Source organism: Curcuma longa, chromosome 12 (assembly GCF_044706935.1).
Source record: "Curcuma longa cultivar G26 ecotype Majalengka, Jawa Barat chromosome 12, ITB_CL_G26_1.1, whole genome shotgun sequence".
In the NCBI taxonomy this organism is placed as follows: Eukaryota; Viridiplantae; Streptophyta; class Magnoliopsida; order Zingiberales; family Zingiberaceae; genus Curcuma; species Curcuma longa.
This window is the reverse complement of record NC_133872.1, coordinates 8,286,358-8,313,516: the sequence shown is the minus strand read 5'-3', so window position 1 is coordinate 8,313,516 and position 27,159 is coordinate 8,286,358. Positions and strand designations below refer to the sequence as shown.

Below are 27,159 nucleotides of genomic sequence, written 5' to 3'. Positions count from 1 at the left end.
AATTTTAACAAATATTATGAAAGATCATAAAAATATTTCTTGTTTTCCATATATTTCAAAATGTAAACAAAAGTCTCAAATCTTTCGTCTCATTGAAGGGAAATGTTTGCAATTTATCATAATTGAGATTCAAATCTTGAATACTTGAGTAAACCATTAAACACTTTGCCAATACGAAAGACATGGAGTGTTTTTAGTAGCTCTAAAGGTAGCAAAAATCCTTGTATGGAAGAGATGGAGCCCCAACTAGTTCCAAGCGTACATTCATACTATGGCTGGGTGTAAAAGACTAGTTGCTTACTGAAAACAAGATTTGGTTTGTGAAAATGGATGAACACCTCTTCTTCGAATGTGAATTAATTCAGTAGCCACAAATAGACACATCTAAAAGATGCGATTAGAAGGCATACGACGACATTGAAAAATGCTCGCAAATAGCCAAAAAATGAAGTGCAAGGTACATCATGGCAAAACAAAGCTAGAAGGATTGCATTGACTTATTAGATACAAACGCTCTTATGTTGGACATCAAAGCAAAACAAGCATACATAAAATACAAACATAAATGTATAAAATTTTATTTTTGTTATACCCTAAGTCCTAAATTATTGTTAAGCAAAGGTTATTTGACTCTCATTGAGTGGGTCTTTTCCCTTTTTTGTGATAATATGACTCTAAGTTAGCTCAATCATCATTAGGGTAGTAAATGAGCCAAACATTTATTAACAAATTTGATATTTGACTTGATAAAAATTTATTTATATTCATTTAGTATACACGATAAATTAAATGAACAAACTTAAACAACTCGTTAAACTATACAAACAAGCTTAAACACATATATTCAACTCGTTAATATTTATAAATAATATTCGTGAATAATATTCATAAACAATATCCATAAAAATATATGTGAACAATGTGAATAACATTCATAAAAATCATATTTATCAATAAAACTCTTAACATACTAAATAAACAAAGAAATTTTTAAAATGAACAAATAAATTTATATTATCAAACTCCAAATCAACCAAACAAGTTTAAAATGTAAAATTTTCAAACAATCAAATAAATTTGAATTGAGTGCTCGATAATATCTAAACGAATCAAACTCAAATTAAGCATTGAACCAAACTCAAGCTCAAAAAAGAAACAAAATCAAACTTAACAATTATTTCAACGGTTTGGTTCATTCTACACTTGATTTGACTTAACTTAATTACCTTATCAAACAAACTTGAACACCACATAGCTTGACTCTTTCACCGCTCTATTCATCATACATGTTTGTTTTTATATAAATGTTTACATTTACTAATAAAAAATGTCAAAAGGCAACAAAGCCATTGTGACTTTTACCTATTCTTATGTGCTCAGATCATCTCAATCATGGAAAAACATGATTCTAGCATATCTTATTGTGGAAGTTTTTTTTTGTGTTGCTATGATCTCCACCATGGATCACCAGCCTCGTAAGAGCAATTAGCATTGTTCCATGAGATGTGTGAGGCTTGGAGACCAACAGCTGCATTTGGTTCTTTCCCATGCTGTGCAATCCATTCTTCTATAGCTGCCATTTTATCGTCCTCACTTTCATATTCCTTACAACTGCCTCCGAATGGGTCGACCAAAGGATTAGCCATTCTAGCCATGGCAGATGGTGTGTACATTGAATCTCCAATAATAGGTCCACCAATAGCAGCAAACTGCGCTCGAATCTGCATTACACAAACAGTTATTGAATGCTATGACATAACTGAGAGCATGATTGCATTCACGTTGCAAAACACAAGGTTTTCATAACCGAGACCATAACTACGCCAGTAGCATACATGACAAACAGTAATGACAAATTGGAGTCACATGCATAAGTTCATATGATTTCCCAGTAAATGAAAAGCTCCGATTTGATCTAGTTCCATTATTTGCCTATGAAAGCATTGTCTTTTACATGCTTCTTGACATAGTACATGGTATAGCATATGAGCCTTGTTTTGTTCAACCCAACCAAATTCTATACATAATTGTATTATTTTGTGATTTTTTTTTCATGTGTGCTCTGTTTACCGATTGTTCGTGCCATCAATTTGATGCAATTTTGTTACTTTCTTTCTCATGGGGTATAGAAGATGTCTTCGTTTCTGCTGATATTACTTTTTGATTACATAACACTAGTCTAGTATAATTCATATTCTGCATTTATCTCTTACAAAGGTTCCTGTTTGTACCACTATCAACCAATAGCAGTGATAGTAATAGGCTTACACATCAAGTGTATATCTTAAGTCAATCTTGAGAGGTTTCTATTAGAGGCATCGAAGTTACTCGTCCCTAAGATTTAAAATGTCGAGCTGTATTAAAATTTCGGTCCTTGATTAGAACGATATTGTTTCGATATTGTGCCGATGTTTCGATGCATGATGCCGATAATGGATTAGAATTGAAGAAGATAAAAAATAAGAAGACATTGTTTGTACCGAGCATAATTTTAAATCTTGTACCATGTCGAGAAAATCAATCAAAATATATCATTCTCACTAAATTACCAAACTCAATATTACTCAATACAGACAATGTCTCCTTCTTTTACTTCATCTTTTTCTTTTTTACCTCTAATATGTTACCAACACCATGTATTGGAGAGTCGATACGATACTCGTATTTTTCTAGTCAGAGATCGAAACTACGACATTTAAGATTTTGAATTTTGACATCAAGTGATATTGAATTTCGATGATTTACCGGAATGATACATTTCAACCATTTCGCCCGACATTGTACGAGATTTCAAACCATGGGACTTCCTATTTAGGGATAAAAGACTTAGCAAAACAAACTACAAATTAAGCGACCCAAAGCTTCTATTAAATAACAAGTAAATTAAATGCTAAGAAAACTACATGATTAGCCACTAATAGAAATACCTAATGAGTTTTTATGAGAAGAGCAAAAACAAATAGAAATACCTGATGAGTTTTTCCGGTCAAGAGATTAATTGTACACTCATAGGCAACTCCCTTGGAGGGCCACCCACAATCTTCAACTTTGTGATTTTTAAATACTTCATTAGCTGGCCATGGAACCTCCCTACACTCCCAGAACTTCTAGTTGGCACAGATGCCATCCACCAATGGGATCTGCAAAAGTGGAAATTATCATGTAGTAGTAAAGCAAGATACTTATGAAGACAAAATTTGATGATAAGAATATGAACATACGTATCTAGCTCACTATTTAATAGCTATTTTAATATCTCCATGATCTCTAAAAGCAGCTTAGTCAATAACATTGATGCATGTAATTTGTTAATTGATATTGATGAATGTTTCTGATATATTATGATCTATATAGCCTCAGAAGTTGAAAGGTCAACCAATCCAAGCTCCTGAACTAGCTTGACATAGAATGGGCCATACGTAACACTGGGAGGCTTGGAAACCTACATGTCCATGCCAAGTGTTCGTCTCTCGACCCACATGTCGTGCTCAAGCCAATACAAAGTCAAGTTGTGTCACATGGTAAGGTTCAAGCGTGTGACATTGTGAGCCTACCATGGTCCAATTCCATTTTTATGATTTTTTAATATGTTTTTTTATATTATCCTTTTTATCCTTGAAATAATTGAAAATTTAGAATATTATTAACTTTTTATTTTTCATTTTTTGTGCATAACTGCATTTTAATAAATTTTTATTATTAGATTTTCAAGGGCCATCCCTATTTAAGCCTAGCATAAGCACAATCGATATGGACTCATGCATAGCACGCTACAACCCATTGGCACAACCTTATCTAGTATTGGCTCATCACATTTTAGAAATGATAATTTTCATATTTTATTAAATTTAATGATATTAATACATATTATAAATGAGGCATAATTGTAAACATGACTAACTATAAAGAATTGCATTTAGAACCGTCAATTTGGATTAAGCCCGTTGGATTGGTCCACCCATCAAATAATTTAAGTGGGTTGGTTTATATTTTATCAATCCATTTTAAGGTAGGCCTACGTGCGTTGGCTTGCCTGGGCCAACGATCTACGTGGGTCAGCCTGTGGATTTTGAGAAACTTATTTTTTTTCTAAAATTTAAAATAAAAGTGGAAAATAATAGGCTCGTCAGCTTAACCCACCTAATCCACAATCAAACTTAAATTTTCAACATTTTCTACATATATTTTTTTATTTTTTGATGGACTCGTGGCCTTAACCCACCTAATCTGCAATCCAAATGTAAAAGTTTCAACCTTATATATATTTTTAATTTTTTAATAAGCCCATGGGTTGACCCGCATAACCCACAACCGGTCTTGAATTGGGTTTGGTTGAAGATGTCTTAGCCCGCCAAGATGGCAAGTCGGCCCGTCCCGCCTCGCCATATGATGGATTTTTGATGGGTTGACCCACCCCATTATGGATTGGTCCGTTTGACCGCATTTTCCGCATTGAATCCCATTGAATCAAGGTCCAATATGTCAGTCAAATTAGTTTTAAGCAAGATAATTAATGTTGAAAATCTGAACATTTAGTCCTTTTAATTAGCCTTAATAAGGTCACAATTATTGAAAAAGTTTAAGGTAGGTTTATCATTGTATTTGATACGTGTGTGAAATTGTGCAAGACCTAGACAAAATACATGGAGTGTTTGATGGCTCAAGGTATGTAGAGTTTAGAAAAAAAAATGATATAGGACATCCGAGAGAGACAGAGCATAGAGCGTTGTTACCAAGGACCGAGAGAGACAGAGCATAGAGCGTTGTTACCAAGGAGATGAATTACATAAGTGAAGATAAAGGATGGGATATTGAGTGAGCCGAGAGCAAAGTGCATCTGAAATGCGAGTAACTTGACAAGAAAAGACTCAAGGCACGATAAGACTTCGTGTGAGTTGCTAGTGGAGTGATGTGTAGTCATGGGGTGAGGGGAGTTTTCAATCTAGGCGAACTTAATCATTAAATGAATGTAGTCAACATGTCAACCGATTGGAAATGTTGACCAATTAATTGGTGATTAAGTCAGTCGCTATGAGCAATTGATTGATGTCTATGGGCACCCAACCGATAAACCCCAAACGAAGCAGTCAACACTAATCATGGTTCAAGGGAAACAATTTGAGTTAACCAACACCAATCGATGGTGATTATCAGTCGCTTGATGCTACAGTAAGACAATATCAACAAACTACCTTCATTGGATTAGATAACGATTAAAGAGGTGCAAATCAATCAACTAATGAGTGTCTAGTCAATGAAATCATGTTAACAAAGCAATTCATGGAGGAGCCTAAATTAAGGGTTCCATAGGCCACAAATCATATATACAATTAGTTTATATCTTCAAACAACAACATTGTCATTATTTTGTGCTTTCTTGTAAAATCCTAGAATTTTGTTGTAAGCCTCTTGTGCTACCCTTGGATGATTTCTCCAACTACAACATTTGACCAAAGAGGAAAAAAATAGAAAATTCTAAGAGTAATCCGCCAAATGGATCATAGGTCATGGACTAGGAGCCTGAGGGCTACGGAATCACATTAAAAACTAGTCACTGTGGTATACATGCTTATGCTTTTTTTATTTTCCACTGCTAATGTTTTGTTGTAACCCTACTGAGATTGCAGCAAGAGTAGGTTGCTTTTTTATTTGTAGGCACGAATAGTATTCACCCCCTTCTACCTAACCGGTCATCTGATCACACACACACCAACAATATAGAAAAAGACTACTTGATGACTTTGGGTCTACAAGTTCAAACCAATAAGTATGATTGCTAATAATATAGTAGTTATATTGTCTAATATGCTATAAGTGCAATAAATACATCAAAATTAAATATCAATTTCCTTAGAGTTATTTAGGTCAGTTTGTCACTCCACTTTCACGAACAAATTGTTGATATCTTTACCAAGCCACATGATCAAGGTGATTTACCATTTTAGGTGACAAGCAAGACATGAAAGACAAATTAGAATGCCACATTATGTGATTTACCAATATCCATACCTTAAGGATCCAAATAGTTATAAGTTTGGCTATTAGCCTTGCATGGCTAACTAGCTTAGGCATAGTAAGGCTTGGATCCTATATGTCATATGATGTAATTACTTAATCATATGAGGATTTCATCTCAACAGACTTGATAATTTGTTTACAAAATGCAGATAAACTTTATTTGGAATCATCACTTGGTCTTCATAGAAATTGGGATGGACCAAACTAAAAGACCCTGGTTTCAATATTGTAAAATACTAGTCTAACTAGAATCAATTCAAAATTTTCTTCTTTTCTGTTCATTTTCCTGGACGGTCTGTACATTATGATTATTGAACTTTCAGAATGGTGCAACGGTAGGACATCCGGGTTGTGACTTTCCCCAGCTACGGCGTATTTGCAAGAATTTTCTTCCAAATGGGGAACGCAATCAAAGGATACTGGGCATCTGGATTGGCCGCCGTATGCGCTTCCCGATTTACCCTGGTGGTCGGTGGGAAACTTCCGTGGGACCGGGCCGGCCACCCCCAGGGATTGAGTCCATGAGACTGACTGGATTTATCATTTTTGTCCCCAGGGCAATGGTGCAACGGTAGGACATCCGGGTTGTGACCTAGGGACCCGCGGTTCGATCCCCAGCTACGGCGTATTTGCAGGAATTTTCCTCCAAATGGAGAACACAATCAAAGGATGCTGGGCATCCGGATTGGCCGTCGTATGCGCTTCCCGATTTACCCTGGTGGTCGGTGGGAAACTTCCGTGGGACCGAGCCGGCCACCCCCAGGGATTGAGTCCATGAGACTGACTAGGATTTATCATCATTTTTTAAATTTATTTCCATCAATATACAACCATTAAGGTTGCAAACCTTGTCTGAAAGACAATATTGCATGTAACAAACAATATGTAATACTAAAGACAATATATTGTACACAAGTTACTAAACATAGCAATCTATATTTGATGCCATTGTTAAATGCTTAGGTTCTAATATTACCTTTGGAAACTAATCTTGGAGCGACATTGGTGGGACGCATGTAGTGTGTAATTATTCCAATGGGTACAGGTGCCGCAGCAAGAGCAAGATATAACTTTCTGACCTGTTTTTCCTACATTTATTATCAGAATTTATAAGAATTTAGAAAAATCACAATAAGCAAGGCATACTGAGACAATACATGCTATACCAGACAATTGCATGGTTTTAAATTTTTTGTATGAGGCTATGAGCTGCCCCTACAATTCTGATCAGAAATCAGTATTCCAGTAACAATGTAAACTTATAATCATTGATTTGAAATGCAGAATCACACTAAACCACCCAATTATGCACCCTCCTTTTTCCCTCGCAATTTTTCTTTAAGCAAGAGCCAGCGATCAACTAGTTCACTATAATAAGATCCACCAAACCATTAGAACGTTCAACATCTAACACTGAAACCTCAAAATCAGCCTCTAAAACATACTTAGCCCCCTGATAAAGGGCCTTCTAATACAGGTCCACTCCGTCAAAGCATCCTCCCCATACTTGACATCCCAAACAAGTTGTTTAACTGCCCAGTGAGCAGAAACAACATCCAAAACGCTACTCACTTCAACATTTGGATTAGATAAAAATTATGTTTTAAAAGAAATGCTTCATATAGTGTTAATTCCTCTTATGGCAGCTAGCTAGCTCCACTGCAGCATTCAAGCAGCTCGAATAATTACACTGTAATCAGGATTTGCATATGCTTATTTTCCAAAGCTTGACAAAGCAATGGCAAACCCACAGATGTTGTGGCTTATTTTCAATATAGGTTATGCGAGACTTATCATTATAATGATTGTAGTCAGACTTCCAGTCCAACAGTTAGCTAAGTCGACTAAGGAGTCATCTTAGGCTAATCAGCCAGCAAACCAACAAGTGAAGCATCAAGAGTTTGAAGGCTTGTGGGGCCGCTGGGGTGGGGGATTCCACCTTTGGAGTAGAGTTGCAGAAGAGTTTGAAGGCTATATAAAGAGGAGTAAGGTGGATGTTTGAAGATAAGCAAAATAGAGAGCATTTCCATGTACCCTTTAGCCTTCCTCTTAATCTTCATACTATGTTTTTGTCATAAAAGGTTTCTCTATCTCCAAAGGAGAGATTTTTAGGAGTGACTCATCAACGAGTTATAGGTTGTGGAGGAAGAAGGTTCCGAAGTGCTTATGTCGTGTTAGCATTTATGTATGCAATTCTTTATGTTTCTTATTTCCGCCACTAATGATATTTGTATGACCTTGTTAAGCCTATAGCAAGAGTAGTATTAATTCTTAATTGCAAATACAACCTCTATTCACCCCCTTTAGCTGTCTGGTTATCCATCACACCTATCCAAACACATAGATGATGTGAAGCATTAGCAAATATATATATACCAATTTCTCTTCTTGTCCATTCGTTGGCTATGGTAGCAAGGATGAGCTCAAACTACCCCGGAAGTTACATTTTTGTATGGCACAAGCATGAGGTCCCACTCTTTGTTAGGAGAGTGCAGGAGTAACACTAATGAATGGGTCAAAACTAAGTTGATTTTAGTACCTTAGTAGAGGTTTATATCCTTGCATAATATTATTACATTTAATGCAGATACACTATTACATTAGAGCACAATTTTGGAATTTATTATATTGTTTATTACATTAGTCTGTACATTTCAGCATTTTTACTTGCTCTACTCAGTGTTCCCTGTTGACCTCCTTATCTTGCCACTTCAGCATTTCAAGAAGAGGGTATTTAAATCCTTGATGAGAGTATCATTTGATGGGAGTTTCAAATTTACTAGGGCTCATTCCGAGCACACTTCGTGCATTTTTAGGATTTAACTCGTGGATTCTTTTTGCTTTATCGTGCTTTTGTAGTGGAACTCTAAGTCATCTTGTTGGACTTGATGTTATGTTTTACTTATGTTCCACAGTATATGAACACTTTTATGTTGGTCTTTTACAGTAAATGTTAGTTTTATCATTATGGTGGTGTTTATTAATGTATTTTTTTTATAATCCAGGTGTCCAGCTCTTGCGATCCGATTAATCTTGGAGGTGGACAATCCTACCCCACAGACCACCCACCAAGCAAATCTAAAAGCGCACGTGGCTTCTCACCCAACAGCCAACATCCCAAATCTTTCATCCCACTAGAGGAAAATGTCCCGCAGTGCGTCATAGTTGGGATTCGAACTGTGGGTGCTTGAGTAACCCATTGAGCACCTTGCCACTACACTATTAATGTAATTTTGTGAATTGTGTTTTGTGCATTTGATTGAACTTGTTTTGCAAATATCAAAGAATTTGTCATGAGGTTGTTATGAGTTTTAAACCATGTCCAGACCGTGAAGATCGTCTTGGGGCTAATAATAATTATAAAGCTCAATTAACATCGGAAATTGGATCCCTTTTAAATGTTCTAACTCCAAAAATTAAAAACTAAAATATTCTATGAAAAGAATAATGTTATAGCTAAGTTCACATGATCAAACTTGGAAAAAATATACTATAAGATAATTACCAAATCAAAAATTGTTTGAATTAATTTATTCCCCCAAGTTAAAGGATGTACCAAAAAAAATTTTTATAAAATATAAAATTTTAAAAATTAATTCCTAATTTAAATTAAATAACTTTATAATCTCCAATGCATTAGCAATATAGATGTGTTGTTGAATAGCATAAGGTAAGAGTATATCCATAGACAGATAGAAGGTGATGTGTTTAAAGACAAACCCTAATCAAGCTGTGAAATTCTGAGCAGAAATCTTTTGTTCTAGCCAATACAACACTGCAAAAACAGCAATTTCATTTGATTAAACATTAATGCACTTATATGAAAGAACATATTTTGAGTTTAAGAAAAAGCTAACCAGCCTTCGGTACAATTGTCTATTTGATGGGTGGTCCTCAGTGGAGCATCAAAGCCTAAGGCACGAGAAGCAAAAGTTGCACAGCATTCTTCAATGTTATCTGCTGTCCCTCCTACCTATAACAGAATTGACCTTAGTTTAATAGCTCAACCAAGTATATAAGCAACAATAACAAACAATAAATTTGGATACGAATTTCAAATGGATGAGTTACATGGAAGAGATACTGCACATATCCAATTATGTTACCTTATTGTGCTGACAGAAAAATTCATGATTTAAACCTCATTTTGCATTGGTTGATGCGGACAAAATGTGCCATTCCACTTATATAGAAACCGAAACCATGTTGTCATGAGGAAAAATTACGTATTTCAATTAGTCACGCAATACAAATCATGCATGTATTTGTTTCAGCACTTGGAAGGGTATCAACTCTGATGATGTCTAAAAAGGATGACTGAGCAATTAGGTATTTTCCTTCCTTTTTTCTTCGTCTTTCTCTTCCTCTTCTCATCATCTTATAGTTCGCTAAATCCATCATTGCTCTTCAATTTAGGTGATTTTATGTTTAATATGTTGTAAAACTTGCTTTCATTGAGCTACAGGAAATTAACTTTAATTATTATTTAAAAGGGAATAAATAATTTTAGAGAATACGACCAAGTTAGATTACATTAGAGGAGCTAACTATTTGTTTACCAAGTTTGTATTAGAATCAATGTAATAGCGGCACGCGCCAATCCGAATAAGACTCGAGCCTGGCTAGAGATGGATAGATGAATAGTTGAAACCCTACAATTCAAGTGTTAGATGTTCGTGAGTGCTCATGTGTGAGTCTAGTCGATCATGTCAAGTATTGTATGAAGCAGAAACCTAAGAGTAAAACAATACAATGTTAACACATTGTAACGTCCGAAAATTCTTAAAAATAATTTTAGAAATATTCTATGATTTTTCTAGAATTTTAGAATATTTTTCTAGAATTTTTGGATTAGCGAAAATAGCAAAAATAAATAGGAAGAAAATGTCCAAGAAGGGATTTGAACCCGTAACCTATAGGAAGTTATAGCTCCTAAAATATCTCCAATAACCAATGGAGCCCAACAAGTTTGTTCCAAATAAAAAGGAACTGAATTTTATTTACAGGCGAGATTAGGTCTTGGAATTACTTAAGTTCGAGGTGGGATTTCCCAAAAATTCTCGAAAATTAGTTTAGAAATATTCTATGATTTTTCTAGAATTTTAGACTATTTTTCTGGAATTTTTGGATTAGCGGAAAAAAAAATAAATAGGAAGAAAGTGTCCAAGGCGAGATTTGAACCCGCAACCTAAAGGAATCTACAACTCTTAAAATATCTCCAATAACCAAAAGGCCAACAGATCTGTTCCGAAAAAGAAGGAACCGAATTTTATTTATCGGCGAGTTAGGTCTAGGAATCACTTAATATAAATAGGAGGCTTAGGAGAGGGTTTTGATTATCTTCGAAAACCCTTCCCTCACCTCTCGTCCAGAACGCCGTCACCCTCTTTTCTCCTCCCTCTCGGTGCCTCAAACTCGAAGAACGAGGAGTCCGTCCCCTAGGATCACAAGGAAGGTTTCCGGAGAACTTCTTCTACAACGACGCTCCTCTCCGCGATAAGAACGCGTAGATATAGGAAGATCGCCGAGAAGATCTTCTTCTCTAACGGAAGAATTGTAAGGAAATTAGCACAAAAGGTAAGTACCTCTCACCTGCAGTATAAGTAGTTCCGTTTGTGTATGTATGCGGAGATTAGTTTCTCTTACAGAATGTTGTTGAAAATAATTTACCTTGCCTCAGTAATTATGGACTCGAGTTCGTCCATGGGTGGGCTCCGAGATCGCCCCTAGGCCCGAGATCGCCTAGTATCGGCAAGGTTAAAGAAAAAGAACTAGTAAGAAAGTATTTTACTTTTGTTTATGGCATGTGCTTGGACCCGAGTTCGTCCATGGGTGGGCTCCGAGATCGCCCCTAGGCCCGAGATCGCCTAGTAGTACCCTAATGGGTTCGGGATTTGCTACCTCGGATCTATTTAGGGATGCGCGCATAAGTAGCACAATGCCGGGCCCACAGAAGGATGATTACTATTTTCACTTACTATATGTATAAGTTTTCAAAAGGGCATTACTAACTTGAAGTGAAAGTAGTTTTAAGATCATGTTTAGTTCAGTTATGATTTTAGTTCATATGCTTGTTATGATGCGTATGCCATGATATTTATCTAGCTTATATGTTTCAGTAGCAATAAATGATAAGCATGCATGAAGATAATTCCTTTCATATTTTTCAAAACCATGATTTTAAATTATGCATCGTTTTGTGAGTAGGATGGTACTTACTAAGCTTTATGCTTATAGTTTTATTTTCCTTATACTGCAGATAAGGGCAAAGGAAAACAAGAGTAGCGGAGGCGGCAGGGACGATGTGAAGTGTGTGCTGTGGTGGAACTTAGAATAAAGAGCCTCGGGAACTTGCATCATTAAGAATGTTAAAGACTAGTTTTTATAAATTGTTTATTTTCCGCACGTTCGAATGTTAACAACTATGGTAGTTCTATGCATTATATTACCCATTTGGGAGCATGTGTTTACTCAATTATTACATAGAAAGAAATTTTAAATTTATAGTAGATTTTAGCAAATAAGTAACGGATCGCCTTGATGTTAAGAAGGGCGGTCGTTACATGCACCAAGCTTCCTAAGCTTGGTCTACGTGTTATCCTTCTTCGCTCGCCTATCGAGTCCACCTCGTATTGAGCACAATAAACAATAACATCTACAACAACTACTCAATGTTCTTTGCCCTAGAGTGCCATACAAGCTCCTCGAGCCCCAAAACTTGTTGTAAGCCTCCAAGTCATTAAGTGCAAAACAACTCGACCACTTTCAGTCACTAAGCTTTGTGAGGTCCATATGATCTACTTCAAGTCCCTACACATTTAATGCACATATAAGCAGCATAGATCAAATCTAACTTAATCTCTTTGGCAAACATAACAAAACAAGATGGTCGAACCTGACCACTTAGAACCATTGTTTCCCTAATAGATTGTAGGGATATATTTATTTCCATGATTAAGTCATAGTTAGACCTATTCTTTAAATATTCTCTAGAATAATAATTAAAAACTTATCTAATTTGATATGGCTCAGTTAAACTAAATTTTATAATTGAAAACATAAAAATTAGTAGATCAAAAGTTTTAATTTTTAAATTTTTCTGATTGAAATCTAAAGGTGTAGGGACAACATCAAGAGGACTTATAAGAGGTGGGAGGCATAAGCTGTGAACAGAGTGGATTTCAAGCATAGTTATTAACCCTTAACTAGAGCAATAGGTCCACTCAAAAAAATTGAACCTCTAGCTCAGATCTAGGTGATAAGATTCCAATGAGCCTTAGCCCATCAATTTCTTGGCGATAATTGATAGAGGAAAAAAAATGGCTAAGAGGGCTAGTGGAGGTAGCTGAGAGGTCCAACATTTTAAATTGAGAAGGCCTATCAAAAATTCACCAATCAACAACAAAATTATTGTTTGACGGTATAAGAGAGATAGGTAGTTGGTAGTTCACTGCCAAAATAAATCCAGATATTGATGACTATCCAAAGAAGAGGCGAGTTAAATTGGAGCTTGTTGCTCACTGCCTCGTCAAATTGTTGTTCATGCTTGTGCTAATGGGGCTCTCAAAATCATATAAAGGTTGCTCGGAAAAAGTCTGCACAAAGCAAGAAGTAATTGCTAAATGCACAAATGGAAATTACACATGGAGCTTACAAGCAAACAATCACACCTGTGGAGGTTGCACATGAACAAGTCAAGTTTGGCAACAGATCATGAGTGTGCACCACATAGGGTTGGTTGCAAGGGGGGTCATACAAGAGAGCTAGAAGAGAAGTTTGCTCGTGTAGAAATAGGTGAGATACACACAAGTATCACAATAGCTCTCATATCTTAAAGTTAATAAGAAAATTATTATGTTTCTTCTCTATGGTAGTCCCATCAAACTATGCTCATTATTTATCAAAGCAAGGCTAAAACCTTGTTATAAATGATATTTACAATTAATTCCATAGCAACCTTTTAAATTTTCCATTTTTATTATTAAAAGTATGGACTCAAATAACATAAATTGTAATATAGTTCACATTCTATTGTCATTAAACTTTTTTAAAACATAATTACATAAACCATAAATAGGCCATGCCCTAGGAAAGATCATCCATAAAAAGAAAGAAAAGTTGTATCACAATATACCCAATGAAAACAAATGAAATATCATGTATCAAAATGAGAAAAACAAAATTTTGTTAGACTAACATAATTTTCACAACAAAAACTTATCTAGATCATGCATCTGAAAGTAAAAACATAATTTTGCATGATTTATATAATTATTGCAACAAAACATATCTATTCATTTATCAAAACCAATAAGCCCATTACTAATAAACTCAACTAACTAGAAACTTGGAAATCATAAAATCTATACCAAAATTCAAAATGAACTGCTATGTCAAAAATATAAAGCATGCAAACATAAATTGATGGCCGATGGTACATGTCACAAAGTGACAATGTGCATTTTTTTTATTTCAATCACAATGAAATACATTAGCGTTAATGTTTAAACTCAACATGGATGTGACTTGCCCCACTTAGATCGCTCCTTTATTTCATATAGTAAATTGAGGAAATCAGTAAGAAAGAAAAGAGAGGAATTAATGGGACCTTACCTGTTAGACAACACTATTTTTGTACATTTAGTAGTTTATAGAGTCATAATCATCATAGGTGTATTTGTCCAACTATCCTAGACTGGCTCGCCCTATGCTATGCTCTATGCAAGACGAACTTACAAGTTTCTCCACTAGTTTACTTTATTAATTATTGTGACATAGCATACTTTATTGTATCTCTCTATATACATGTGTAGAGATATTCTATCATAAAACTAATTCATTATTCTGTCTCACTTGATATTAAATGTAAAACTACTTTGTCCTACTTTTATTGTCCCTTTTTTATTGAGCCACAGCTCATCCGTAACACTCTGCACCATAGTAAATAGTGAACTTCCTGCCATGCACAATCAACATGTTTGATGACTTCTTGTCGCATGCTAGTAGCGACAAATCTTACTAGCGCTACCATTTGTTTGAGTTGAGAGACCATGACACCCCTCACCAATGCCACCTGCTCATGCACCACCGAGCTTCTCTACTTGCAATTGTGCCTCATCAGTAATTGCTTGTGTTGATGCCAATTGCGCACTGAGCCTACAATCAATTGCCTCCTCCGTAATCTCCTTACTCCTTTATAATCTAACTCCACCCTAGCCCCACCCCAATTTTTTCTCTTCATACGTTTGTACTCCACAACATGCCTCCTCTCTCTTTCAGACATTTTCAAATTTTTCATTCCTTAATGAATTCATTTTCACTTTCAAAGCAAATGTCTGGGCCCTAATCCTTTTTATCATGTCATTCTTCCCTCTTCATTGTGCAACATCTAATTGGCTTCCTCCAATGCTTCTAAGTCCCACGGATCATTAATACTTCCATCAAATTCAATAGCATCATGTATCTGCTTGGTTAAGAGCATTCTACTTTCTACTTTCTTGTGAAATCTCATGGAAACTCAGCAAAAAGGTGTCAGTCATTTGTAGTGGGAATAATCTTGCCTTTCTATGGATGGCTTGAGCACAACCATAGGTTTTTAGGTCAATCAATAAATTTCAATTCCCTTAGCCACAAGTGTCAAAATTCGCACTAACATTCTTGTTTGTGTCTAATTAACAATGCTAGCTATTATCATAAAGATAAACTTCCATTTCTTAGACGACTAATATTTTCCAATATTGGCTGTCCCAAAACTTAATGGAATATCATTTACTTTAATAAATATGGTAAAGGAAGAGCTCAAGTATTAAACCCGCCCATTCATCAAAAACAAGGGAGGTGTTAGTAAGAATTGTACATTTGGTGTTATATTCTAGATCTATATTTTTATATATGACCAGCTTACATCGAAATAAGGAGCTAACAGTAAGGAAGCTGCTATACATGTATTCTAGATGGATCATTAAATATCAATAGGGTGCTGAAAGAAAAGAGATTACATACTGAAGTTGCAGCAGGTTTGTCAAGGATGACATATGTATCAGTAACTGCGATTATTCTCGAATTCCAATCAATTTCATAGCACCTGATTGCATTTCAATGTGATTCAAAAATGCAGATCAACAATTACAAAGAAAAATTGGAATATACATCATCATTTGGTGTATGATATTATTGGCAAAAACACTATATCCTACAAAACTGGATATCAGTACAGTGAAAGGTATACTTAAAGAGTCACCTAGGGAAGCGTTTTGGGTGTACATGCACACGCAAGTAGGTTCCTGCTTCAACAAACTGATTTGCATCAGTAACTCTAAATGTTTTTTGTGCTTCTCTCACAGTTTTCCCTTTGATTGATGATCTCTTCTTCAATACTGAAGGGTTTGTTACTTCTTTGTAGATTTGAAATTGCTCGGGAGTGGCGGTTGGAGGTGGCTTTGGGCACACCAATGCATAATGCACAGCTCCAAAATGGACAAGATCTGCAACGAACCTTCATACATGAAATTGTATAGTTTATCATCATCTAGAAGACAGAAGAAAATCTGACACCCAAATTCTTCTATAATTGCTGTGAAAACATCGTAGCAATATCATGAAATTGAGTAATGGGATTTATCTAAAATATCTAAGTAGATTATGTAGAATCTGCCAAGATTTAAAATATCGTTAGATACCATTTCCATATTTCATGAGAGTGATATGATTTCAATACCATCTCATGCCAATATTTGGCACACATCGACATACTTCAAAGCACATTTGTGTCAAGAGTTTTAATTCTAGAATCTTATTTCATGTAGATTATTTATTTTCAAATTTGAGCATACAGAAGCTTTTTAAATCAATTTACAAAATTTGAATAACAAGTTAAAGAAAATATAACAAATAATAGATAATAATTATATATTAGGGATACCAAAATAAGGGGTGGTTTAGGTATTAGAATCCTCATACCTAACAAGATGGGAGCAAAGATTTTTGTAGAATTTTAACGAGATCAACCTCATAATTTTCCAAGATCTAAACTAAATAATTCCCCATGATATCTAGTATTAGAATTAATTTCTTCGTAAGTCCTTAAATATCTCAGTGAGAGTTGGAGTGACACATTAGAACTCTAATAGGAATGGCCTAGATATAGGATATGGATACAAATTGATTTTTTTTTAATTTGACACTCCTCTTTGTTGTTTTTGTTGTTGTTGATGTTGAAATTGGTGCTTCCACTCACCTCTCTTTATAGTATTTCAACTCCTCTCGTTTTTGTCAAGCACAATCAAAAGATAAGATGAGTCATTGAACGAGAATCTTTATTTCTTGGCTAATTCCAGAATACCAAATGATATAGACTATGTCTTATGATTATGACTGAAATCATGTTGACAAGGATGACAAGTGATATAAGTCTGTTTCGGAATAGTATCAGTTTACAGTTAGAATAATCCAGCTAAATTGTGCCAATAGATATTGATTGCCACTTCAAATCATGTCTGGCAAGTACTAATATTCAAGTTCAATGTATCTCCAATAGATGATAAAATGATAGAAAAATTTGTGATGATATGAACATATTCAAAGGTGACCAATAGATACTATAGTTGAAGAGTTGAATCCATCAAAGTGAAAAATTAAGGGATAACAAAGAAAAGATTTATTGTAATAAAAAACAATCTAATTGATCTATTAGAGTTTATCAATGACATAATAATATTAAAGGCCCTTAATAAATTAGGGCAAACGCAAATGACTTCAAGTGCAAATCCTTCTAATTTATTTTTAGGCATGTTATGTTTCAACAAGTTTCTCCATTATTTAATCTAGGTGAATGATACTTATCTATCTCGTGAACCAAAATATGTTTCAAAAATCACTCATTAGAAGTTAATTTAATTGTGTATCTCACAGTTATTATTTCACATCAAATCAAGATGGATTAAACTTGGACAAAATCCAAGAACAAGAATCAGGAGAAAACCCAAAGAAATGCCCAAGAAAGAGCAAATGAAGGATTTTAGAATCATAACCTAGCTATGGTATCATATTAAATCAGACCAGAGTTTCATATCCTGAAAAGTTGAGCTACCGAAAGTGGACCAAATTTATATAGCAATGATATCATAGCCAGCAGGGAATAATGGACATGTTGACTTTGTTCCTCATTTTGATTGCTTGAGAAGCCTTTTTTGCAACATATCAAGAGCAAGGACAATTAGCTGTCAATTATATGATATAATAAATATATATGGACATAAAAATTATATATATAGACTCACTGTTAACAAGATAAAAAAATATACTTACAGAGGAGGAAGATTCAATGCTTTAGATATATAATCAAGAATAAATCCTCCTTCTAAAACCACAAGGTGCTCAATTCTTGGAAACTGATTGCGTGATGGGCATGGAAGCAATCGACTATACTCTGGATACCTGAACCAAAACAGTGTATTGTAAGTAGATAGATATCATTAGTAGATTCAAGTTTGTTTATACAAACATAAAAATGACTCATAACATTGGACTACAAAGTGTAAACTAAATCTTGAAAGTATTAGAACAAATTAGATTTTCTAAAGCAGCATATATAGAATATAGATTTTCATTGCAACATATAACAGTAACAAAGGATTAAATATTTTAGCCTGTGACCAAAATTGAAACCAACACTAGACAAAACTGTCATGGACTAAAATCTCCTTCCTACACCACTTCCTCGTATTCTGATCCTTCTCTTACACAAATTAGTTGTGCAGAGTTGGAATTTCAGCAAATTGCTAGCTCACCAATAGCGTTGTAAATGGATATAATGTTCATGAATATGATCAATATTTGACTCTATAAGAGGTTCGATATAAAGCAGTATATAAAACAAAAAGAAACTTGAACATTGGTGAGCTTAACTCATCCAAAAAACTTATAAACAGTTTTTGAATAAAATTTACAAATTTGTCTAAGGTTTTATTATGATTTTGTTCATTTAGTTTTACCTAAAGAATATAATATTAGAGTGTGTTTATAATATTATTTGTTTATTGGTTTGGAATTTCAAAAAATCTGAGTAATAATATTTTTTACATATTAGATGTTTAACTAAATTATAAGGACGACTATTTTGCCAATTGAGCTCATTGAAAGCTCAACCACGACCTGAGCTAAACAACTTTATTAATAACCAAGCTTTAATAAAATTGTTGCTAAACAAATAAGCTTAATCATTAATCTCAGCCAATTCATTTCAGCCCTAACCCTATCCACCCAACACCATGCCATTCCCCAAAGTGGATGTCATCTACGATGCAAGACTTTGATCCAAATCTTCTTTGTTGGAGAAGTCACCTGGTGCATGCCATACTTGTCCGCTTGAAAAGAAACTAGAGTAACATGAGCCCCAATATGTATAGTGACCTCGAGCACTATGTTGATAGATATGGTACATGTTGATGGGATTTTGTCATTTGAGTTATCCCTGATCTGAACCCAAACCCATTAACTCATTTCCCTTAACTCACTTACCTACTACCTCCCCTTTCCCTCCCACAAGATTGCACTCCTCACCCTACCCTAGATTTTGTCCTGTAAGAGAGAGGGAGACCTAGTCACAACGTCCATGCCTTCATAATAGAAAGGATTTGATCAACAATGTCCTCCCTCTACAAAGATCACAATCCAAAATTGCCTAATACAAATCAAGACTTCACCTAGTTTGCAAACTTCTCACTCGCATCCAACTCCACAATGCTAGAAATTTTTTATTATTTCGTTTCCTAATCTTGAGCCTTATCTCCATGTTACACAAGCTTTCCTCTTGTGATGCAAATCAAGCTTTCCTCTTGTGATGCAAATCAACAAAAACAAAACCCGTGACCTTTACTGAGCCTTTCTTAATTTGCAACAACTAGTGGAGCTAATTTGCTTGACCTCTATTAGGAGTAGGAGTCAGCACCCTTTCCCCGCACTAGAAAAGTGCAGAAATTGCAAGCAATTGTATCCATGTGTGTATTGAAGTTAGAGCAAGCTGCATATCATAGAATCCATGAGCCCCCAGACTTATCCCTCCCTGCACCCCCCCCCCCCCCCCCCTTTTTTTACCATGAAATTGTCCTATTTCTTTTTAGTTTTACAGCAGCAGTAGTGCATATTATTTGAGAAATAATTGGGTTTTGACAGCAAATCAAAAACAAAAAGATGTAGGATTTTTATCTCTACTTATGGATCTGTAAGGTGTTGTCATGGTGACCTAAGAGTAGATTGATTTATGGAATTATGCTCTATGTAATTCCTAATTATAGTGGCTCTTATAATACTTCCTTTGTACATGTACATCATGCTTTATTAGTTGTTTAAATTAATTGTCACATGTTAGAAATAAGTTCTCTATCCTTGTTTAATATATTGCATGCTTAATATTATTAATTTAGTACTATGATTGTATTTTCCCAATCTTTGTACATTTAATAATTAATAATTAATATTTGTTTAAATATTTTATGGATACTTATTTGTATTTATTATAACTTTTTATTGTTGTCTTAAACATTACAATAATTAAAGGAGGATCTGGCAGTGGAATTTAAGATCTTGTGAAATTTCAGACCTTGTGAAATTAGAATTTTGAGCCATCTTTCATATAATTCCAATTTAACTTGATTTGAAGTCTAATTGTTCAAGTTGCGGTTGAACCCAAGTTAAACCAACCAAGATTTAAAATATCGAGTCATGCTGAGGTTTCGATCTCTGACTAGAACGATACAATTTCAATACCGTATCGTGCCATGTTGGTATAATTTCGGCATTTTTAAATATAAAGTATGTTAACTAAAAATAAAAAATTTAATCTAAATATTTAAAAATAAAATATAAAATATTTTTTAAAAAAATAATAAGATAATTTTATGAGACTTTAATTAAGTCTATTTAAATTATCCCAACTATAACTAAGAGTTGATTAAAATTATTAACCTATGTTATTATTAAACCTAAGTTTAAAAAAAAAATCAATCCACTATTACGCGTGACCAACCAGGGCACACATGGCCACACGACACCTCCACAGGTGGCATCGGACCCGCGCGATGCCTCCGGAGGGGTCACCGGACCTGGACGATGCCTCCGAACAGCATCCCGGCATCAGCACCAATGGTCCGAGCAATGTTTTATCCTATCTAGAAATACACGACAAAGTTTGGAAGTCTATACTTGCTATTTGTAATTATTATGATACCTATTTAATCATTGTGACTTATCACTAAAGCAACAATAAACTTCTTGACTTAGCTTTTGGATATTGTCTTTGAAATGGTTTGAAGGTCGATTTGGAGATGATAGTGAACCTCCATTAGGAATCCTAATTGATGGAAAATGTACCAGTTTTGAACTTATTTACTCTTATCTACTTGATGTTGCTTCATTAACCTTTGATCTATCTCCTCTTAGTTATGTTTATTGTGCTTCTTCTTCCACCAGCATTGATCTCACCTTGATTTGCCTTCCCCTTCATCGTCAAATACTATCTTGTTATGTTTCGTACTATCTAGAAATACACAACAAAGTTTGGGAGTCTATCTTGCTATTTGTAATTATTATGGTACCTATTTAAGCATTGTGATTCATCACTAAAGCAACATCAAACTTCTTGACTTAGATTTTTGACATTGTCATTGAAAATGTTTGAAGGGTAGATCAACCTCTTGTTAATGAGTAGAGTGTAAGGTGGATTTGGAGATGATAGTGAACCTCAATTAGAAACCCTAATTGATGGAGAATGTACCATTTTCTAACTTATCTACTTGGAGTTGCTTCATCAACCTTTGTATTCCATATTATTTTCCCTTAATCATATGCATCATGCTAGATATAAGTTCAATTTTTTGCATATTGTTTGCTTAAATCACTTATTATAACTCTATAATTCATGCTATATACCTAGCTATCTTAGATTCATTATCGTGCTTATGATACAATATCAATTTTGATACTAGTGCTATTATTTCATACACACATCTTACATTCTAACTGAAAATAAAAATATTAAATGCTATCTGCTTATCAACCCCTCCCCAGCCCACTTAGTCAATGTACTTGATTTTATCTGTATATGGCACTCAACTAATCATCTGTGTGTAGCTTCTTTGGATGGAGTAGTTGCACTCATGATGAGCATATACACAAAGTAGCTTGTCTTTAGAGAGCAAAGGGAAACTCAAAAAGCCACTCGAGATTGCTATAAAAAATATTAAAATATGTTCTACAACTATTAAATAATGTTTTTAGCTTAAAAAGACAATACCAGACACTTTACCTTGCTAGCTTTCATACATATTCTACAATTTTTTTTATCTTCCTGCTATTATGCGTGACATATGTCGCATTCCTACTAGCTATTTCCCTAGCTAACATCCTTTCTTGTCTTTCCTCAGCATATGCTAAGGCAAGTGTCAAAGTGTCAAACTAAGACCTTAGGTTGCTCTAGGGCACAATCTATTCTTAGACTTTTCAGAAATTATCTGTTGCACAGTGAGGGTTTGTCACTTACTTTTTACGAGTTCTTTTATGTACCCTTTTTTAGTATTTTTAGACACTTTCACTTGTGAAATCATGCATATTTTACTTGCTTACACATGTTTAATAATTAATACTTAACTTTGGGTTATATCATATGAATGCACCTTATGATGTCTTGTCACATGGATTGATATCCGACACATAGGATGTTAACGGAATAGTCTTGATGGCAAGCGAATTCCACCTCACTCATAAGGATTGGAAGGCATTTGGATCATGACAAATGGGGATTTTATGATGGTCAATACAATTTCTTTTCTTATGGAGAACAAATATGGTATGAGCATTAGTAGTTGAGACATTCCAACTTCGACTAAAGACTAAGGACTTGTCAAAATCAATATTAGTATTGATGTCAGATCAAACAAATCCAAGCAATGGTTGCATAAGTTCAGTAGAATTGTTGAAATAAAAAACAGCAACAAAAAGACAAAAAGAGATAAAATTTAATTATTGTATATATGGTATTACAAAAGATGTTCTAATATTTTAAGGATGCATGTATCATTATTTATTAATAATACATAATCTTAATAATAAAATAGATTAATTGCACAATATATTTATGCTAATATCAGTAATATCATATTAATAGTATCATATCATTGCACAAGATATTTATGCTAACATCAATAATATCATATCATTATTTAATAGAATCATATTACACTTTACATGATATATCTCAAGGTTTAAAATTTCAAGCTATGTCGAAGTTTCTGTTTATGAACAGAATGATACAATTTTAGTACTATATCGTGTCATATCGATATTGTTTCAGTACTTTTTAAATATAAAATTATATTAATTAAAAAATACTTTTATTAATATTTGATTGTCATAGATACTTTTCTTAATAATTTGTCTCCATCTTCATCCTTAAAAGGAAGCCAAAAAAAAAGAAATGGATGAAAGGGAAAGAAATTACTGAAAAGAAAGGAATTAATTGTAAAAAATTAAAAAATGAAAGAGGAAAAAAGGAAAAAATCAACTAAGCAAAATAATAGGTTGCCTTGTGACCACGCGGAGACCTTTGTGTGGCTGCTGCAAGATCACAGCAGCCTCATGACCTCACAGAGGCTTCCATGCGGTCGACACAGGGTCACAGTAGCCTCAATCTCACAGAGGCCTCAACGTGGCTGTCGTGAAACCACTACTGCATCACAGTGCCATCTAGTGCTGGTCAACATGCGAAATAGTAAATTCTGCACTCGATATCACGAACCATCATATATCTATTAGATATAAATAAATAATAGATCAGATTCATTAATTATATATCTATAAATAATAAAAATAATAACATAATGAATCTAATATCATATTTATTAATATAGAAGAACCAAATTGCACTACATTATTAAATTATTTTGATAAAATCTTATTATTACTTGATAGTTACATTTGAAGCAAGTTTTATTTAGTGAAGAATTGTAGGCTACTACAATCAAGAGAGATTAATGTATTCACTTTAGTCGACAATAATCTTACCCTACCAAATCCACAGTGATTGAGAGAGATGGAGAACACATGTTTGGCAAGTTGCCATAAGATTGACAAGTGATGCTTGAATTTGCGATAAGTCTCAAACTTTGGTTATATGAGAGGTTCAAGTGAGCAATTTATGTCAAGCTTTGATCACATAAGAGATTCAAGTGAGATACTAAGTTTCTCTTTCTTTCTACCATCTGAGTTTTCTAGGATTCAAGTTGAAATTAGTGAGAAGTTATATTAATTGGGTTTACCAAATTTCAAATAATATCATCCATTTGCATTCTTAACTTGAAATTCAACTAATGTCATTCATTTTCTAGTGAGATCTAACACATTTATAATTAATTTTTAATTCTCTAAGGTTTTTTTAAACTTACTAATCTTCATGTATTTCTAACCATTGTTGATTCCATATTGATATCAGATCCCAAAAGGAGCCATCAAACATCTCTTTTGGCATCACATATTCAAAGCAGGTGCTCATAATACTTGAAAGTCAAAATAATCATGACACCTTACTATGATTTGAACTGGCTAAGGTTACATTTATTATTTGCCACCCTAGATCTATTTCTATGGTTCTTCTCTTCTTAAGGTGAAGGTTCTAGATCATCATGGATGAGTTCAACCACATTTATTATCCTCTGACGGCTAACCAAAAAAAAATTAAAAACCACTTGCTACCAAATAGGGAGAAAAGCATTACCCATCAGCTAAACAGACGCTTTCAGTGGTAGATGCCTTCACTAATGTGGACTGTGTAATGTAGGTTTTCTTTTGCAAAACCCAACGTCGTTGCTCCCTAGGACTGTGATGGCACTTGTGATTAGAGTCAGCATTGAGTGAGCTAGCAAGAGTTATTTGAGAACGTAGAGCTCTGCAACAACGACTTGACCTCCATATAGATGAGATCAATGTGCTGGAAAGAATCAAATTGAAACCATATGAGGAAGCAATCATTCTCTTCTATTTTGCCTAATGTTGCTCTTGGTTGCAACCTGCTCTGATATGAGGTGTTAGAATATGCTTCATTCACCTGAAATAAAAGAGATTAGTCATATACATGATGTAATCCTCAACAACTTAATTGTGTCAAAAATAAATTATTTGAAAATACTCTTTAACCTATCATGATACAATTATGACCACTAGCAATTAAAGGCAGTTCATTATATATAATTGTAAGCACATTAATGCTAATTTTTTTACTTATGTTGATTATAGATCTTTGGGATTTGTCTAAAAGTTTCCAGTCAAGAGGAAGCTTCACATTGAGGAACAGATAATATAAGAACAAAGGCACTATTTGCTACATGTTCAAACCAGTTGTTCAACAATCAATTTTGCCATGAAGAAGTCAACTAGATAAAAAAAAAAAAAAAAAGCCTTCTCTTTGCCCCTAGTTTTGGTTTCTCATAGATGGACTATTGAATGTCAAGGAATTACCAAGTGTGATACAAGTGCCTGACTATTCAAAAAATGAACAAAAAAAAAGAACATTTTTCATGAAGAAAGAAATAAAAAGAATGCTCTGGATGAACCAAAAATCAACAAATTCACCAATATGGAAAAGAACAATACAGTTCAGTGTGCAACAAAAACATTCGGAGCATAGTCTATACTGAGATTCTGGGCAATGATTTAGCGTAAACAAGATTTATTTCCTAAAGGAATAGGAAATTTAGTTAAGTAATGTCAAATAAATGAAAATTGCAGTAGCAATTTCAAAGAAAAAAAATATAAAGAAGAGAGAAAGAAAAAACTGTGTCCGGACTCCAATGGAACAAAACATGAGCAATACTAAGTTGTCGAGGTTTGATGGCTTTGATCTTTCAACTTCCTAGCCAAAAACTTCACGAGACAAGGCTAGAAAGCTGCAACTTTGAAAGAAATGAAAATAGCATCGGAGAAGTGTAGAGGCCGCATGTGTCCCAAGGGAAATTGATAGACGAGGAGGAGCAGATAAGCCTATTTTAACTGACAACAAAAGAATCAAGATCCGTCTATAAAAGAAACAAAGAAAGTAACAGTTTTGTGACCCAATCTTCAGGTATGGCAGGAGAAATTATCAGAAGACAACGTTTGACAAATCTATTTACCATAGAGAGGAGGAAGCGCAAGCAAAAAAAACACAAATCAAAAACAAAACACTTGAGCGAGGGATCGATTTGAGGCAGAGGTAGACATTTTGACAAGGGATGAAGACGACTACCAATGGAAGACGACGGCGACGGCGATGGCGATGGCGTCGGAGACGGCGACGGCGTGGCGACCGGAGACGGCGTCGGCGACGGCGACCGGAGACGGCGTCGGCGACGGCGATGGCGACGGCGACGGCGTCGGCGAGGGGAGTCAAGTCGAATCTGAAAGTATAAAGAACCCTTCTTTTGTGTGACTCTGATAAGCGCCCCTCCTGCTCTTTTTTTTTTTTAAATAAATTTTAAAAACACTATTTTATTATATTTTTATTTATTAAAAAATTATTTTAATATTATTATAATAACTATAATTTGTTAAAATATATCACTTCGACTTAAATAATAACTGTTATAATAGCTGAAAATAAACTAATTTAAATTAATCAAATTATTATATTAAAATATTTTTATTGATGAATTTAATATTTTTTACTTAAATGATTATTTAAATTTAATTAAAATCACTATATTTTGCACCAATTATATTATAAAAGTCACTGTACTATTGTACTAGTTATTATTTAGCTGTTAAAATATTATAGTAGTTATGTAATAAGTTGTTATAATAGTTTTGAATTGATTTTGATTATGTTAAGATAATATAGTCAAGTTTAAGTAATATTGATAAAAATAATAAATAACATTTTGATATAAAAGTATTTTATGTGTAGTGTTTAGAGTTGTCTAATGGGTCAATCTATGATAGGGTGAGTTAACCCATTAGAAACTCGTCATATGACAAGGCAGAATGGACCAATCCACTAACTTGCCAGATTAGAAAATATTCAATCCAATCCAAGGTGGATTGCGGATTAGGAGGGATAACCTACGAGACCTCTCAAAAAAAAAAATTTAAAAAAATATTAAAATTTTTTAAGTTTGA

At 34.2% G+C, this 27,159-nt stretch overlaps 2 protein-coding genes across 2 annotated transcripts in view; both read right to left on the bottom strand.

Annotated features, from left to right (window-relative positions):
• LOC141842840 (RNA pseudouridine synthase 6, chloroplastic-like) overlaps window positions 1–1,253 on the bottom strand; it is an 11,140-nt gene extending 9,887 nt beyond the window's left edge. The window contains exon 1 of the mRNA XM_074730832.1: window positions 1,227–1,253. Coding sequence (XP_074586933.1) covers window positions 1,227–1,253 — 27 coding nt within the window. The remainder of the gene's footprint in view (window positions 1–1,226) is intronic.
• Window positions 1,254–1,299: 46 nt separating this feature from the next.
• On the bottom strand, window positions 1,300–26,219 carry LOC141843636 (RNA pseudouridine synthase 6, chloroplastic-like). The gene is given in 11 exon segments (XM_074731688.1): window positions 1,300–1,721; window positions 2,970–3,098; window positions 3,100–3,140; window positions 6,995–7,106; window positions 9,739–9,793; window positions 9,876–9,991; window positions 16,021–16,102; window positions 16,259–16,513; window positions 18,325–18,453; window positions 24,785–24,886; window positions 24,974–26,219. Coding segments are annotated over 11 exon segments (1,362 nt in total). The 5' UTR covers window positions 25,039–26,219; the 3' UTR covers window positions 1,300–1,445.
• Between the last annotated feature and the right edge of the window lie 940 nt (window positions 26,220–27,159).